This window comes from Chiloscyllium punctatum, chromosome 12, assembly GCF_047496795.1.
Source record: "Chiloscyllium punctatum isolate Juve2018m chromosome 12, sChiPun1.3, whole genome shotgun sequence".
Classification (NCBI taxonomy): domain Eukaryota; kingdom Metazoa; phylum Chordata; class Chondrichthyes; order Orectolobiformes; family Hemiscylliidae; genus Chiloscyllium; species Chiloscyllium punctatum.
The window spans coordinates 1077941-1093132 of NC_092750.1; the positions used below are offsets into that span (position 1 = coordinate 1077941).

At 41.7% G+C, this 15192-nt stretch overlaps 1 protein-coding gene across 3 annotated transcripts in view; it reads right to left on the reverse strand.

The window, feature by feature from the left end:
* The window catches only part of LOC140483541 (transcriptional regulator QRICH1-like), a 70643-nt gene that overhangs the window by 3926 nt on the left and 51525 nt on the right, over nucleotides 1-15192 (reverse strand). For all 3 annotated transcript variants that reach the window (XM_072581729.1, XM_072581726.1, XM_072581727.1), the window contains exon 8: nucleotides 14385-14536. In XM_072581729.1, the coding sequence (XP_072437830.1) occupies nucleotides 14385-14536 (152 nt within the window). The remainder of the gene's footprint in view (nucleotides 1-14384; nucleotides 14537-15192) is intronic.

Consider the following 15192-nt stretch of genomic DNA (forward strand, 5'->3'; position numbering starts at 1 on the left):
GCCAACACCTCCTTTACCACCCTGTCCAATTGTGATCCCACTTTCAAGGAACTGTGCTCTTGGCATGTTGCCACTAGTTCTTTTATCTATCACCTTTAATAGGTGACCCCTAATTAGTAACCCAACCACTACTGAGAAATAGCTTCACTATTTAGTTTATTTAACCATGAGATTTTAAGTAGCTCTATCAAGCCTGCTGTCTGATTGCAGCCAGAGTTCAGTGGGTGGCACTCCCACCTCAAGTCACAAGATTAAAGTCTCACACTTGGTCTCGAGCTGAGTTTTAGCTGGTGTGCTCAGATGGAAGTAAAATATCCCTGGGCAATAATTCAAAAGTTCAGGGTGCTATGTATCTGGCCATCTATTTCTTGGAGGTGTATGTATTCTTTAAAGTTTTCGATGGTTTACAGCAGTGATTCTCAACTGTTTTTGGGCCAAGGCCCCCCTAGGAATTCTTAGCTTCCAGGGCCTCTCTTTCAAACACAAATACAACATGAACAGATAGACAAAATCATTTATTATTGAACACCAGGAAAACACAAACATTTCGACATACCAGACAAAACTTTTAAAAAATGACTATGAAATTAAACATCCATCAGCCCTAATGCAATCCTTGAGCTTGGTGCTTTTCTGCAAGTTTCATGATATCGGTCTCCAAATTAGGTTAGATCTCTATTCCATGAGATCTAAATTGGAAGTGTCATGGACAGCAAAGAAGGTTACCTCAGAGTGTAACATGATCTTGATCAGATGGGCCAATGGGCTGAGGAGTGGCAGATGGAGTTTAATTTAGATAAATGTGAGGTGCTGCATTTTGGAAAAGCAAATCTTACCATCAACTGTACAAGTTCTGCTAAGGTCCTGGGGAGTGATGATGAACAAAAACCTTGGAGTGCAGGTTCATAGCTCCTTGAAAATAGAGTCGCAGGTAGATAGGATAGTGAAGGTGTTTGGGATGCTTTCCTTTATTAGTCAAACAATTGAGTACAGGAGTTTGGAGGACATGTTGTGGTGTACAGGACATTGGTTAGGCCACTGTTGGAATATTGCGTGCAATTCTGGTTTCCTTCCAATCTGAAAGATGCAATGAAACTTGAAAGGGTTCAGAATAGATTTATAACTATGTTGCTAGGGTTGGAGGGTTTGAGCTACAGGGAGAGGCTGAACACTCGGAGGTAACCTTCTTTGCTGTCCATGACACTTCCAATTTTGGTGTCATCTGCAAACTTACCAACTACACCTCCTATGTTCACATCCAAATCATTTATATAAATGACAAAAAGCAGTGGACCCAGCAATCTTTGTGGCACACCACAGGCCTCTAATCTGAAAAACAACCCTCCACCACCACCCCTCGGTCTTCTACCTGTGAGCCAGTTCTGTATCCAAACGGCTCATTCTCCCTCTATTCCATGAGATCTAAACTTGCTAACCAGTCTCCCATGAGGAACTTTGTCAAACACCTTACTGAAGTCCACACAGATCACGTCCACCACTCTGCCCTCAACAATCCTCTGTTACTTCTTTAAAAAACTCAATTAAGTTTGTAGGACATATTTTCCCACGCACAAAGTCATGCTGACTATCCCTAATCAGTTCTCGCCTTTCCAAATAAATGTAAATCCTGTCCCTCAGGATTCCCTCCAACAACTTTGCCCACCACCGATGTCAGGCTCACTGGTCTATAATTCCCTGGCCTTTCCTTACCTCCTTTCTTAGATAGTAGCACCACGTTAGCCAACCTCCAGTCATCTGTCACCTCACTTCTGACTATCGATGATACAAATATCTCAGCAAGTGGCAAGCAATCACTTCCCTAGCTTCCCACATAACTCTATGGTACACCTGATCAGATCCTGGGGATTTGTCCACTTTTATACGTTTCAAGACATTCAGCACCTCCTCCTCTGTCATATGGACATTTTTCAAGATGTCACCATCTATTTCCCCACATCCTATGTCTTCCATGTCCTTTTCCACAGCAAATACTGATGCAAAATACACATTTAGTATTTCCCCTATCCCATGCAGCTCCACGCACAAGCCATCCTGCTGATCTTTGAGGGGCGCTATTCTCTCCTGAGTTACCCTTTTGTCCTTAATATATTTATAAAATCCCTTTGGATTCTCTTCAACCCTATTTGCCAAAGCTATCCCATGTCCCCTTTTTGCCCTCCTGATTTCCCTCTTAAGAATATTCCTACTACCTTTATAGTCTAAGGATTCCTCGATCTCTCCTGGTTGTACTTGACATTTACTTTTTTTTTAAAAATCAAACCCTCAATTTCTTTTGTCATCCAGCATTCCCTATACCTACTAGCCTTTCCTTTCACCCTAATAGGAATATTCTGTCTCTGGACTCTTGTTATCGCATTTCTGAAGGCTTCCCATTTTCCAGCCATCCCTTTCCCTGCGAACATCAGCATTCGAAAGTTCTTACCCAATACCGACAAAATTAGCTTTCCTCCAATTTAGAACTTTAACTTTTAGATCTGGTCTCTCCTTTTCCATCACTATTTTAAAACTAATACAATTATGGACGCTGGCCCAAAGTGCTTCCCCCATTGACACCTCAGTCACCTGCCCTGCCTTATTTCTGAAGAGTAGATCAAGTTTTGCACCTTCTCTAGTAGGAACATTTAGATATTGAATCAGAAAATTTTCTTGTACACACACGTTCCTCTCCATGGCAGTCCCAATCTATGTTTGGGAAGTTAAAAACCGCCTACCATAACCACACTGTTATTCTTACAGATAACTGAAATCACCTTACAAATTTGTTTCTCAATTTCCCATTGACTATTGTGTCTATAATACAATCCCAATCAGGTGATCATTCCTTTCTTATTTTTCAGTTCCACACAAATAACTTACCTAGATGTATCCCCAGGAATATCCTCCCCAAGTACAGCAGTTCACAGATAACAGATCAATATTTGTGAATCAAGGCATTATCCTATATATGATTTAGAGATGCCGGTGCTGGACTGGGGTGTACAAATTTAAAAGTCACACCACACCAGGTTATAGTCCAACAGGTTTAATTAGAAGCACGAGCTTTCAGAGCGCCGCTCCTTCATCAGTGTTGTATTTGTAACTTTGTACACCCCAGTCCAAAACCGGCATCTCCAAATTATGACTACTATTGACACCACTAACCGCCACTGTGGAAAGGATCTACCAAGAAGATCGCTCATGTCGACACAGACATCATGTTTCTACAGAAATACAGGCAAGCAGAAAAGACAACCACCTGAAGGAGAGGCGCTCAGAAACTTAGTGCTTCCAATTAAACCTGTTGGACTATAATCTGGTGTTGTGATTTTTAACTTTGCCCATCCTATACCTAAATGTTATGACAAGGAAATAATTTTTTTTGCGCTATTATGTGTTTTGATGTATAATTCATACCAACGTTAGGCTACAGATTTCTTAAGTTCATTCTTGAACGAGCACTATAATTAGTCTGATTAGTTTATTACACCATTTCCTATATAAGGTAGACCAAATGCATTTACTTCACCATGTAGCTGTTGACAATTTCTCACAGCTACAGTGATTGGTGAGACCGGGGAGAGTGAAACTTGATAATTTTTTTTCAAAATCAGAAATAAAAGCTTAAAATGTTAGTTTGAAAATCGAAAACAACATTAGAGGATAGAAAACGGAGGGAAATGGAAGAATGTAAGAAACTTTAAGATGCATCAGGTCAGTCAGGTAACAACCTTCCTTTGTGTGCCGCTCAGCTGAGCTCAGTTCCCCATAGCACTCATGGAATTACTGTAATTCATTGTGCATAAATTTCTGCCCCCAAAAGTAGTATTCATGTAATAGTCGATCCTGTAAATTTAACCTTTAAAAATTAATCTAAAAATTTTGACTTTTACACGCGTATAAACGATATGCTGTTTTGCCTCTGATGTATGGCACCTCAGTACAATTTTTAAAATTCATCCATGGGATGACGACATCACTGGGTAGGCCAGCATTTATTGCCAATCCCTAATAGCCCAGTGGACAGTTAAGAGTCAACCTTAGAGCTGTGGTTCTGGAGTCACATTTACGCCAGACCGGGTAAGGATGGCAGTTTCCCCCTCTAAAAGGGCATTAATGAACCAGGTGGGTTTTTCCTGACAATCAACAACAGAGTCATGGTCATCTATACACTCATAATTCCAGATACTTATTGAATTCAAATTCTACAATCCTGTGGCAGGATTTGAACCTAAAGCCCCAGACTAACAGTCCAGTGATAATACCACTAACGCTGTTGTCTCCCCAGATGTTGTTGACTCACATCATCCTTCAGCCCTGTGGGGCTGCCAAGTGCCATAGTAAGTTTCTTGAAGGTGAAGGTGGGAGTGGTATAAAGGGAACAAAAAACCCTTTCACTCTCCTAGCAAGCTAAATTTCCAGTTTTGAAGATGCCAACGTTTGGAGATACGCACAGTTGTGCAGGTGGAAGTAAGTTACAAAAAGTATATGGATGGACTGAGTAGACAAACTGACAGCTGGGAGTTCCTTGTCTGGAATAACAAATTCATTTGCTTTGGGTCCAAGAAAAACAAATCAGAACATGTGCATAAATGTGATAAACCATGTATAACAGAGTTGCAAAGTGATTGAGACTTAAGTATTTGATGTTAGTGCACGTACAGAAGGAAATTAAGCAGGGTAATGAATGTTGGCGTTTGGTATGGGGGAACTGGAAGTCAAAATGAATAAACGATGCATCAGTTGTACGGAGTCATAGTCGAGATCTATCTGTAGGCTGTTGAGTTTGGGACACCACATTTCAAAGGATATATTGGTTATGGAAGAGGTAAAGCAGGCATACTAAATTGACAGCAGTTTAAATGGTTACATTTACAGAGAAGTTTGCAGAAACATGGCGCGTATTCTCAAACCTGGAAAACTCAGGCCCATTGACCATTGCAGAGTGATTGCCGCTTGGTTTTTTTGAAGTATCAGGCCAAAGAGAGCAATGGCTTCACTTGTTGACCCTGCATCACAACCTCCTAGTTCCTCCAAAAATCAATTCTCATAACCTCTCCCTCCCCACTGCCATTCCCTCAGATCCCAATGCTATATTTATTTCATCTGCTTGGGACATCAGAAATACTGCATTGCCTGCAAAATGCTTTGGGAAATGAAATTACTTGTGTAATGTAAAAAATACTGCAACTATTTTGCACACAACAAGCTTCCACAAATATTAACATGGTATTGATCAGATAAAATGCAATAATACTGAAGGAGGGAAAAATCTTGGTTAAAATATACGGGACAGTCCCTCAGCTCTTTAAAAATCAAATTATGGGATCTTTTAGATCCAAATGGAGGAGGATGCAGCCTCAGCTTAACGACTTACCAGTCAGAATCTCTGACAGTGCAGCAATCACTCAGCACTGTACTGGGATGCCGGTCTGAATTTTCCTGCTAAAATCCCTGGACTTGAACTTTCAGAGGCAAGTGTATGATGCTCTAGGCTTCCCATAATGTCCATAGCAGCATTAGAATCATTACAGGATAGGAGGCTGCCATTGATCAATTAAATCAACATCTGCGCTCTGTAGAATAATTCAGCAAATGCCAATCCCCTACAAGTTCAATTCCCTCAAATGCCCATACAATTTCCTTCTAAAACCATTAACTGTCTCCACTACCACGCTCCTAAAAGACGAGAGAGATCCAGGCATTGATAGGACTAGCACCAAATAAAGGATGGATTAAGACAGTGTTAAAGAGAAGTTTTTAAAAGAGTGCCTTAAAAGGTGGGAGGAAATTCCAGAAGATCAGGTTCAGGAAATGACAGACCTAATTACCCTTAGTGGAATGATTAAATTTGGAGATACATATGGCCAGAATTAGAGTGGTAGGGCTGGAGGAAAGGACATTACATAGGTTGGGCATAGAAGATCATGCAAGATTTTACCAAAGAGGAAAGTTTTAAAATTGAGGTTTATTGTATCGGAAGGCAACCACAGGGGTGAAGGAATAGTACAGAAAAGGCACAGTATAAAAGGAGGCTGTTTGACTCACAGTAGCTACGTCCACTCTTTTAAACTGAATACATTTGCATTGCAAGGACTTCATATCCATTTATCCAAATCCCTTTGAAAGTTATTACTGAACCTGCTTCCACCATGCTTTCATATAATTCATTTACAAATCTACTACCACCACTTCCCCTACCATCACCTCCCTCCATTCTTGAAATCCACACTCGTGTTTGGAATCTTCAGACTTAACTATTGTGATGTTCCTCCAGCCGACTTGCATCACCTGACCTTCTTAATCCAAAAACAAGCCCACTGACGATTCTTTCTTCAATATTTATGCTAAAAACTTCAGTTGGCATGTGCGCTTGAACCAACATAATTGACTGTTCCAAGTCAATAGCTCATACAACACTGCCCGGGAAGGATGCTGCTACATTTTTGCACAAGAGAATGCAGAATTAAACTGGAAGGTCTTCAGTCTAGCATGTTTCTGCACGTTATTTGAATATTTGAAATCTAGTTTTGAACCTGAAACACATGAATAAAGTTCACTCTAAAACACCATTTATAGGACAGCAGAAACATTTGAAATTTTATTAAAATTAATAGTTGTCTAATGAGGAAAGGTTAGACAGTCTAGGCTTGTATCCCCTGGATTAAGAGACAACTCAATCAAAGTATAAGATCCCGAGGGGTCTCAACAGAATGGGATGAGAAGACATTTCTTTCCCTCACAGGGTCATGAGTATTCAGAACTTTCTTCCTCAAAATGTAGTGTGAGCACATTAAAATGTGAACCATTGCCCCTCATTCCAGCTCCTTAGCCATGTATTGATCTGCTCTATCCTCTTCATCCTCTTTCTAGCACGTGGTACCAGGATTAATTCAGATATTACTACTCTCAAGGACCTACTTTTTAATCTAATTTCCTATATTCTCTCTAAAGAACCTCATCGCTTTCTCTGCTCATGACTTTGGTACTAACATGTACAACGACCTCCTACTGGTTATTCTCCTCTTTCAGAATATTCTGCACCTGCTCGGGGACATCCTTAACCTCGGGACCGGGGAGGCAGCACACTATTAAGATGTCCTTGCTGACATCCACAGAAATGCCTGCCTCATCACAAGCAATCGTATCAAAACTGATATACTCTTTATAGTAGAGCCATTCATGGTACCAGAAATCTAACTATCAGTGCTACATTCTGCTGAAAGGCCATTACCCCTCCAGTATCTAAATCAGCATACTAGTTTGAGATGGGGATAGCCACAGGAGACTCCAGCACTACCTGCGTACCTCTCCTATCTTTCCTAGTGGTAACCCAGCAATCTGACTTTCTTTCCTACCTTCCAGAAACTTATTCCTCACATCCCCTGGCTCCTGTAAATTCCTAGTTGCCTCTAACTGCCACACCAACCAATCTATGCAATGCAATAGGATGTGCATCTAAACACACTTTCTGCAGACATGGTCTCCAGGAACACTGAACACCCACAACCGAAAGGAAGAACATATCACTCTAACAAAAGTCATCTCTGCCCTTTAAATAATCTATAAACCCAGAAAATACCTAACAAAAAAAAACACACTTTGCTCAAAAAATTTACTGCGCAAAACTAATTGCTCAAAACATTGCCCCAGCATAACTCAATACCTAACTTTCATATTTAAATTCAATCAAGAGACAGATCTCAATAGTACATTAAAAAACCCATCATCTTACTCATTATTATTATAGATTTGCAAAAGAAAAAATTTATTGCTTAATACTAATTTGCCCTGAAAGGTAGTGATGATGAGGGACCTCTACATTACAGTGATGTTGGAAAAGCACAGCAGGTCAGGCAGATTTTCTCTCCACCCTGGAGGGTCCCTACCTTCAGTCCTGATGAAGGGCTTTTGCCCGAAATCTTGATTCTCCGGCTCCTCGGATGCTGCTTGGCCTGCTGTACTTTTCCAGCACCACTCTAATCTAGACTGATTGCCAGCATCTGCAATCTCGCTTTTGCCACCTTGATGAGGGACCTCCTTGAGCCAGAGCAGTCCTTTCAATGTGGACTGCAGTGCTGAGGGGAAAGTAGCACCAGGGTTTTGACCCCGTGCCAGGGTGAAAGATTATCAGAGATAAATGGAGTAAATCTCATCCACCATAACCTTACTGAAAAGCAGATCAGGGTCAAGGGTCAGCTGGCCTATTCCTGCTCAGAATTCATACGTTCGAAAGATGGCAGAACCTAGATAATCTCCTTTCATATGGAGCATATTAAATAGTGTGCCATTTCCATCCCGGTCAGTGATGCAAAAGAAAGAAATTTTAATTCATACATGGGACATATGTTGTGTTGTTGGCTGGGCCAGCATTTATTGTTCATCCCTAGTTGCCCTTGAGGTGGTGGTGGGGAGCTGCATTCTTGAACCACCACAGTTCATGCGGTGTAGGTAGACCCACAATGTTGTTAGGGAGTAAGTTCCAGGATAGTGACCCAGTGATACTAAAGTGATTGGTAATATATTTCAAAGTTAGGAATGCAAGTGGCTTAGAGGGAAACTTTCAAAGGCCGGTTGGGGGAGGGGGGTTCCCATGTATTTGCTGCCATTGTCCTTCCAGATGGAAATAGTTGTGGGTTTGCCATCCAAGAAGCATCAAATGAATTTCTGCAGTGCACACTGTTGCTACTGAGCATTGGTGGTTGAGGGTGTGAACATTTGTGAATGTGACGCCTACCAAGGGGGCTGCTTTATCCCGGATGTTGAATGTTGCAGCAGCTGCACCATCCAGGCAAGTGGGAAGTATTCCATCACACTCCAGACCTGTGCCTTGGAAATGGTGAGCAGGTTTTGTGAAATCACAATGTAGGCTACTTGGTGACTATTAATCCAGAAAGTCTGGTTATGATCGGAGGACCTGGGCTCAAATCTGCCATGGCAGATGGTAGAATTTTGACTCAATTAAAAATCTGGAAATAATAGTTCAATGAGAGCCCTGAAATCAATGTTGATTGTTAGGAAAAACCCACCTGGTTCGCTACTGTCCTTTAGGGAAGGGCCTCTGCCATCCTTACCTGGCCTAGCCTACACTCCAGATGCACAACACTGTCGTTGAATCTTAACTGCCCTCTGGACAATTGGACATGGCCAATAAATGCTGGCCTAACCAGTGATGCCCATATGCCATGCATGAATATAAAGAAAATCCTTTGATATCCTCTCATAGCCACTGTATTTACATGGCCAGTTCAGCTTCTAGAACGTAGAACATTACTGCACAGTACAGGCCCTTCAGCCCTCAATGTGGCGTCGACCTGTGGAACCAATCTGAAGCCTACTTATCTTACAATGCATGAAAATGAAAGAGTGTTTGTCCAATGACCATTTAAATGCCCTTAATGTTGGTCAGTCTACTGCTGTTGCAAGCAGTGCGTTCCACATCTTACTACTGAGTAAAGAAACTACCTCTGACATCTGTCCTATATCTATCACCCCTTGTGCTAGTCATCACCATCTGAGGAAAAGCACTCTCACTGTCCACCCTATTTAAGCCTCCAATTATCTTTATATGTCTCAATTAAGTCACCACTCAACTTTCTCTCTAACGAAAACAGACTCAAATCATGCAGCCTTTCCTCATAAGACCTTCCCTTCATACCAGGCAACATCCTAGTAAATCTCCTATTCCAAAGCTTCCACATCCTTCCTATATTATGACGACCAAAACTGTACGCAACACTCCAGGTGCAGTTGCACCAGAGTTTTGTACAGTTACAGCATGACCTCATGGTTCTGAAACTCAATCCCTCTACCAATAAAAGCTAACAAACCATATGCCTTCTTAACAACTATCAACCTGGGTGGCAACTTTCAGGGGTTTATGTACACGGACACAGATTTCTCATATCCATCTACACTACCAAGAATCTTATCATTAGCATACTACTCTTTATTCCTGTTGCTCATTCCAAAGAGAATCATCTCACACTTTTCCACATTAAACTCTATTTGCCACCTCTCAGCCCAGTTCTGCAGCTTATCTGTATCTCTCTGTAACCTGCAACACCCTTCAGCACTATCGACAACTCCACCGACCTTGGTGTCATCCACAAATTTACTAACCCATCCTGCCACGCCCTCATCCAGGTCATTTATAAAAATGACCATCAGCAGTGGCCCCAAAACAGATCCTTGCACTATACCACTAGTAACTGAACTCCAGGATGAACATTTCCCATCAACCACCACCTTTTGTCTCCTTTCAGCTAGCCAATTTCTGATCCAAACTGACAAACCACCCTCAATCCCATGCCTCTGTATTTTGTGCAATAGCTAACCATGGGGAACCTTATCAAATGCCTTACTGAAATCCATATACAAATCAACCGCTTTACCCTCATCCATCTGTCTGGTCACCTTCTCAAAGAACTCTAAGGTTTGTGAGGCACAACCTATCCTTCACAAAACCGTGTTGACTATCCCTCATCAACTTATTTCTCTCTCTATTATAAATCCTATTTCTTATAACCTTTTCCAACACTTTACCCACAACCAAAAGTGAGGCTCTGTGGTCTACAATTACCAGGGTTGTCTCTACTCCCTTTCTTGAACAAAGGGACATTTGCTGTCTTCCAGCACTATTCCTGTAGACAATGACGACAAAGATCAAAGCCAATGGCTCTGCAATCTCCTCCCTGGTTTCCCAGAGAATTCTAGAATAAATCCCATTTGGCCCAGGGGACTGATCTATTTTCACAATTTCCAGAATTGCAACATCTCCTCCTTGTGAATCTCAAATCTTGTCTAGTCTAGTAGCCTGTATCTTAGTACTCTCCTCAACAACTTTGCCTTTTTCCAGTGTGAATATTGATGAAAAATATTCATTTAGCGCTTCCCCTATCTCCTTTGACTCCACACACAACTACTTATTACTATCCTGGATTTGCCCTAATCTTACTCTCGTCATTCTTTTATTCCTGATATACCTATAGAAAGCTTTAAGGATTTCCTTGATCCTATCTGCCAACGACTTCTCGTGTCCCCTTCTGGCTCCTCTTAGCTCGCTCTTTCGGTCTTTTTTGGCTAACTTGTAACTCTCAAGTGCCCTAACTCAGCCTTTTTCATCCTCTTGACAAGAGTTTCAACTTCTTTAGCAAACCACGGCTCCCTCGCTCGACCACTTTCTCCCTGCCTGACAGTTACATGCTTATCAAGGACACGCAGTAACTGTCCTTGAACAAGCTCATTTCAATTGCACCCATTCCCTGCAGTTTCCTGTCCCAACCTATGCATCCTAAATCTTGCCAAATCACCTAATTATCTTGCCCCCAGCAATAACCCTTGCACTGCATTATATACCTATCTCTTTCCATTTGAAAGTAAACATAACTGAATTGTGGTCACCATCACCAAAGTGCTCACTTACCTAAAAATCTAAACACCTGGCCAAGTTCATTCCCCAGTACCACATCCAATGTGTCCTCACCCCTTGTTGGCCTGTCTATATACTGTGTCAGGAAACCCTCCTGCACACTTTGGACAAAAACTGACCCATCTGAAGTATTCTAAACTATTGTATTTCCATTCAATATTTGCAAATTTAAAGCCCCCATAACAACTACCCTGTTACTCTCACTCCTATCCAGAATTATCTTTGTTACCTTTTCCTCTGCATCTCTGGAACTATTCAGAGGCTTATAGAAAACTCTCAAGGGGGGTGACCTCTCCTTTCCGGTTTCTAACCTCAGCCCTTGCTACCTCAGGAAGAAGAGTCCTCAAACGGCAAAAGTGAGGACTGCAGATGTTGGAGATTACAGTTGAGTGTGGGGTGCTGGAAAAGTCTTCCAGTGATCCCTAACATTACAGATACCCAATCTTCAGCCAATTCATTTCACTCCACATGATATGAAGAAACAGCTGGAGACACTGGATACTGTAAAGGCTATGGGCCATAACAATATTCCAGTAGTACTGGAGACGTGTGCTCCAGAACTTTTTGCTCCCCTAGCCAAGCAGTTCCAGTGCAGTTTCCACACTGGTATCTACCCAACAATATTACCAATTGCCCATCTATGTCCTGTACACAAAAAGCAGGACAAATCCAATCTGGCCAGTTACAGCCAGATCAGTCTACTCTCAATCATCAGTAAAGCGATTCCTGATGAACAGCTTATGCGCGAAACGTCAATTCTCATGTTCCTCAGATACTGCCTGACCGGCTGTACTTTTCCAGTCCATCACTTTACTGATGACTGAAAGTAGACTGATGGGGCCAGAACTGGCCAGATTGGATTAGTCCTGCTTCTTATGTAAAGGACATAGATGGGCAATTGAGAAAGGCTGTTATATGGAAAATCTGCAGGTTTCCTTGCCCATGTTTGACCAAATGCCAAAAGTAGAAGACTCCTATGCAACATCCCCCCCACCACCCCACTCCCCGACCATGTTGCATCAGCACCTCTACAAGGTCAGTTTTCTGACAGGGAAGCTGCTGTGCCAGGAACTGAACCCAGATCCCTCGAGCATTTGCTGGGTTGCTGGATTACTAGTCGAGCAATAATACCTCTACACCCATCATCAACCCACACAAAAAAAAGCCACTAGTATTTCTTCTCACAATTTGACACTGGCATATTCAGTTTCATACTACTCTTCACAGTATAGGATCGGGCTAATTATGAATATTACTCAGCAAATCTTTATGAATTTCACAATACTCTGCAAATCTTTAGCACTGAGGTTGCAAAGGATTAATGTTTGTGCAGAGATTGCAGGTGTGAAATGAAGTACAAAACAAAGTTCTTGTAATTGAGCAATTGAAACAGGTTAGTGTTTTACACAGGAACAGAAAACCAGGAGCAGAAATAGGCCATTTGGGCCTTCAAGCCTGCTGTGCCACACAATGATCATGGCTGATCACCCAACTCAGTACCCTGCTCCTGCTTTCCAACAGATCCTTTGATCCCTTCAGCCCCAAGAAATGTGTCTATCTCCTCCTTGAAAACATTGCATTTTGGCCTCAACCACTTTGTGACACAGAATTCCACAGGCTCACCACTCTCTGGGTGAAGATATTTCTTGTTGTGGTTCTGTTCACCGAGCTGGGAATTTGTGTTGCAGACATTTCGTCCCCTGTCTAGGTGACATCCTCAGTGCTTGGGAGCCTCCTGTGAAGCGCTTCTGTGATGTTTCCTCTGGCATTTATAGTGGCTTGTCTCTGCCGCTTCCGGTTGTCAGTTCGAGCTGTCCACTGTAGTGGCCGGTATATTGGGTCCAGGTCGATGTGCTTATTGATGGAGTCTGTGGATGAGTGCCATGCCTCTAGGAATTCCCTGGCTGTTCTCTGTTTGGCTTGTCCTATAATAGTAGTGTTGTCCCAGTCGAATTCATGTTGCTTGTCATCTGCGTGTGTGGCTACTAAGGATAGCTGGTCATGTCGATTCGTGGCCAGTTGGTGTTCATGGATACGGATCGTTAGCTGTCTTCCTGTTTGTCCGATGTAGTGTTCTGTGCAGTCCTTGCATGGGATTTTGTACACTACATTGGACAAAACACTACACAGCTGAATTCCTGTTTGTCCTATGTAGTGTTTTGTCCAATGTAGCGTACAAAATCCCATGCAAGGACTGCACAGAACACTACTTAGGACAAACAGGAAGACAGCTAACGATCCGTATCCATGAACACCAACTAGCCACGAATCAACACGACCAGCTATCCTTAGTAGCCACACACGCAGATGACAAGCAACATGAATTCAACTGGGACAACACTACTATTATAGGACAAGCCAAACAGAGAACAGCCATGGAATTCCTAGAGGCATGGCACTCATCCACAGATTCAATCAATAAGCACATCGACCCAATATACCGGCCACTGCAACAGACAGCTCGAACTGACAACCGGAAGCAGCAGATTCAAACCACTATAAATGCCAGAGGAAACATCACAGAAGCGCTTCACAGGAGGCTCCCAAGCACTGAGGATGTCACCAAGACAGGGGACGAAATGTCTGCAACACAAATTCCCAGCTCGGCGAACAGAACCACAACAACAAGCACCCGAGCTATAAATCTTCTCCCAAACTTTGAAGATATTTCTCATTTCTGTGCTAAAAGGCCTATCCTTTATCCTTAAGACTGTGATTACTTATTCTAAACTCCCTGGTCATGGAGAATATCATTCCTGTTTTGCCAAAGGTTTCATCTGCAATGCTAATCTGCCTTTCTCAGCGCTGGCAGACACACTACATGCTCAATGCGTTTACTGATATCTTTATATTTTGCTTTTATATACTTTAGACCCAAGAAGGTGCAAATATTTTCTTCAATTCGTTTTCTGCTGCTCTGTTATAGGTTAACAGCTTAAAGTCAGAAGACACTGACCTTTCTGTCCTGTTTGGTGTAAGCCCAATGCTTTCAGGTAGCGAATACTTGTGCTTTTATCCTTGGGATTCAGAGGGTTTTTCTTTGTTTGTCGCACCACTTTTGAGAACGCCAGTTTCATGTGTTGTTCTACAGTCTTCAACAGGAAGTACCTTAATGGAAAGAGAGTCAGGCTCCATTAAAACAAAAAATTCCTAATTCTGGTCCCAAACAGTTTGCAAGAAACAGACCATGTGCTTCCCAAACACAAACTAGTCATGCACCAAAAGGTAACCTCTAAGCTAAGGTGGAGATGAAATCAACATTCTACTCAAGGGAGGAGAATTACATTGTCTAATTACTGGTTATGCTACACCATGTATTAAAACAAAAGATTGAAGACTAAAATCTATAGTTGGTACAGTGCTGATGGTACAGGAAACTGGTTATATTTCAGAATTCCATAAATGTTTCTTGTTTTCAAACAACAGTACTGATGACATAAGCAGCTTTTCTGGTTCACAGTAAGTATCATTCTTGTATGAAATGTACCTATAAAATGACAATGATTCTCAGATTTTCAATTTCACAGTTGAACTCGCTATGCAGCAGTTCATTTAGCATTCCCTAAACTAGTGGATTTAGGAACCCTGTGGGACCTTGTTTGACAATAAGAATTAATAAGCCTTTCATAAAAAAAGTAAACACATTTCTAATGAAGTTGATGTAGAAATATAAAATCAGCTAAAGATAAAAAGGTTCTTTCTTTGCACATTTATTTGAAACTAAAATATGCAGATATTGGTTTTATTTAAATCAAAAATTAAGT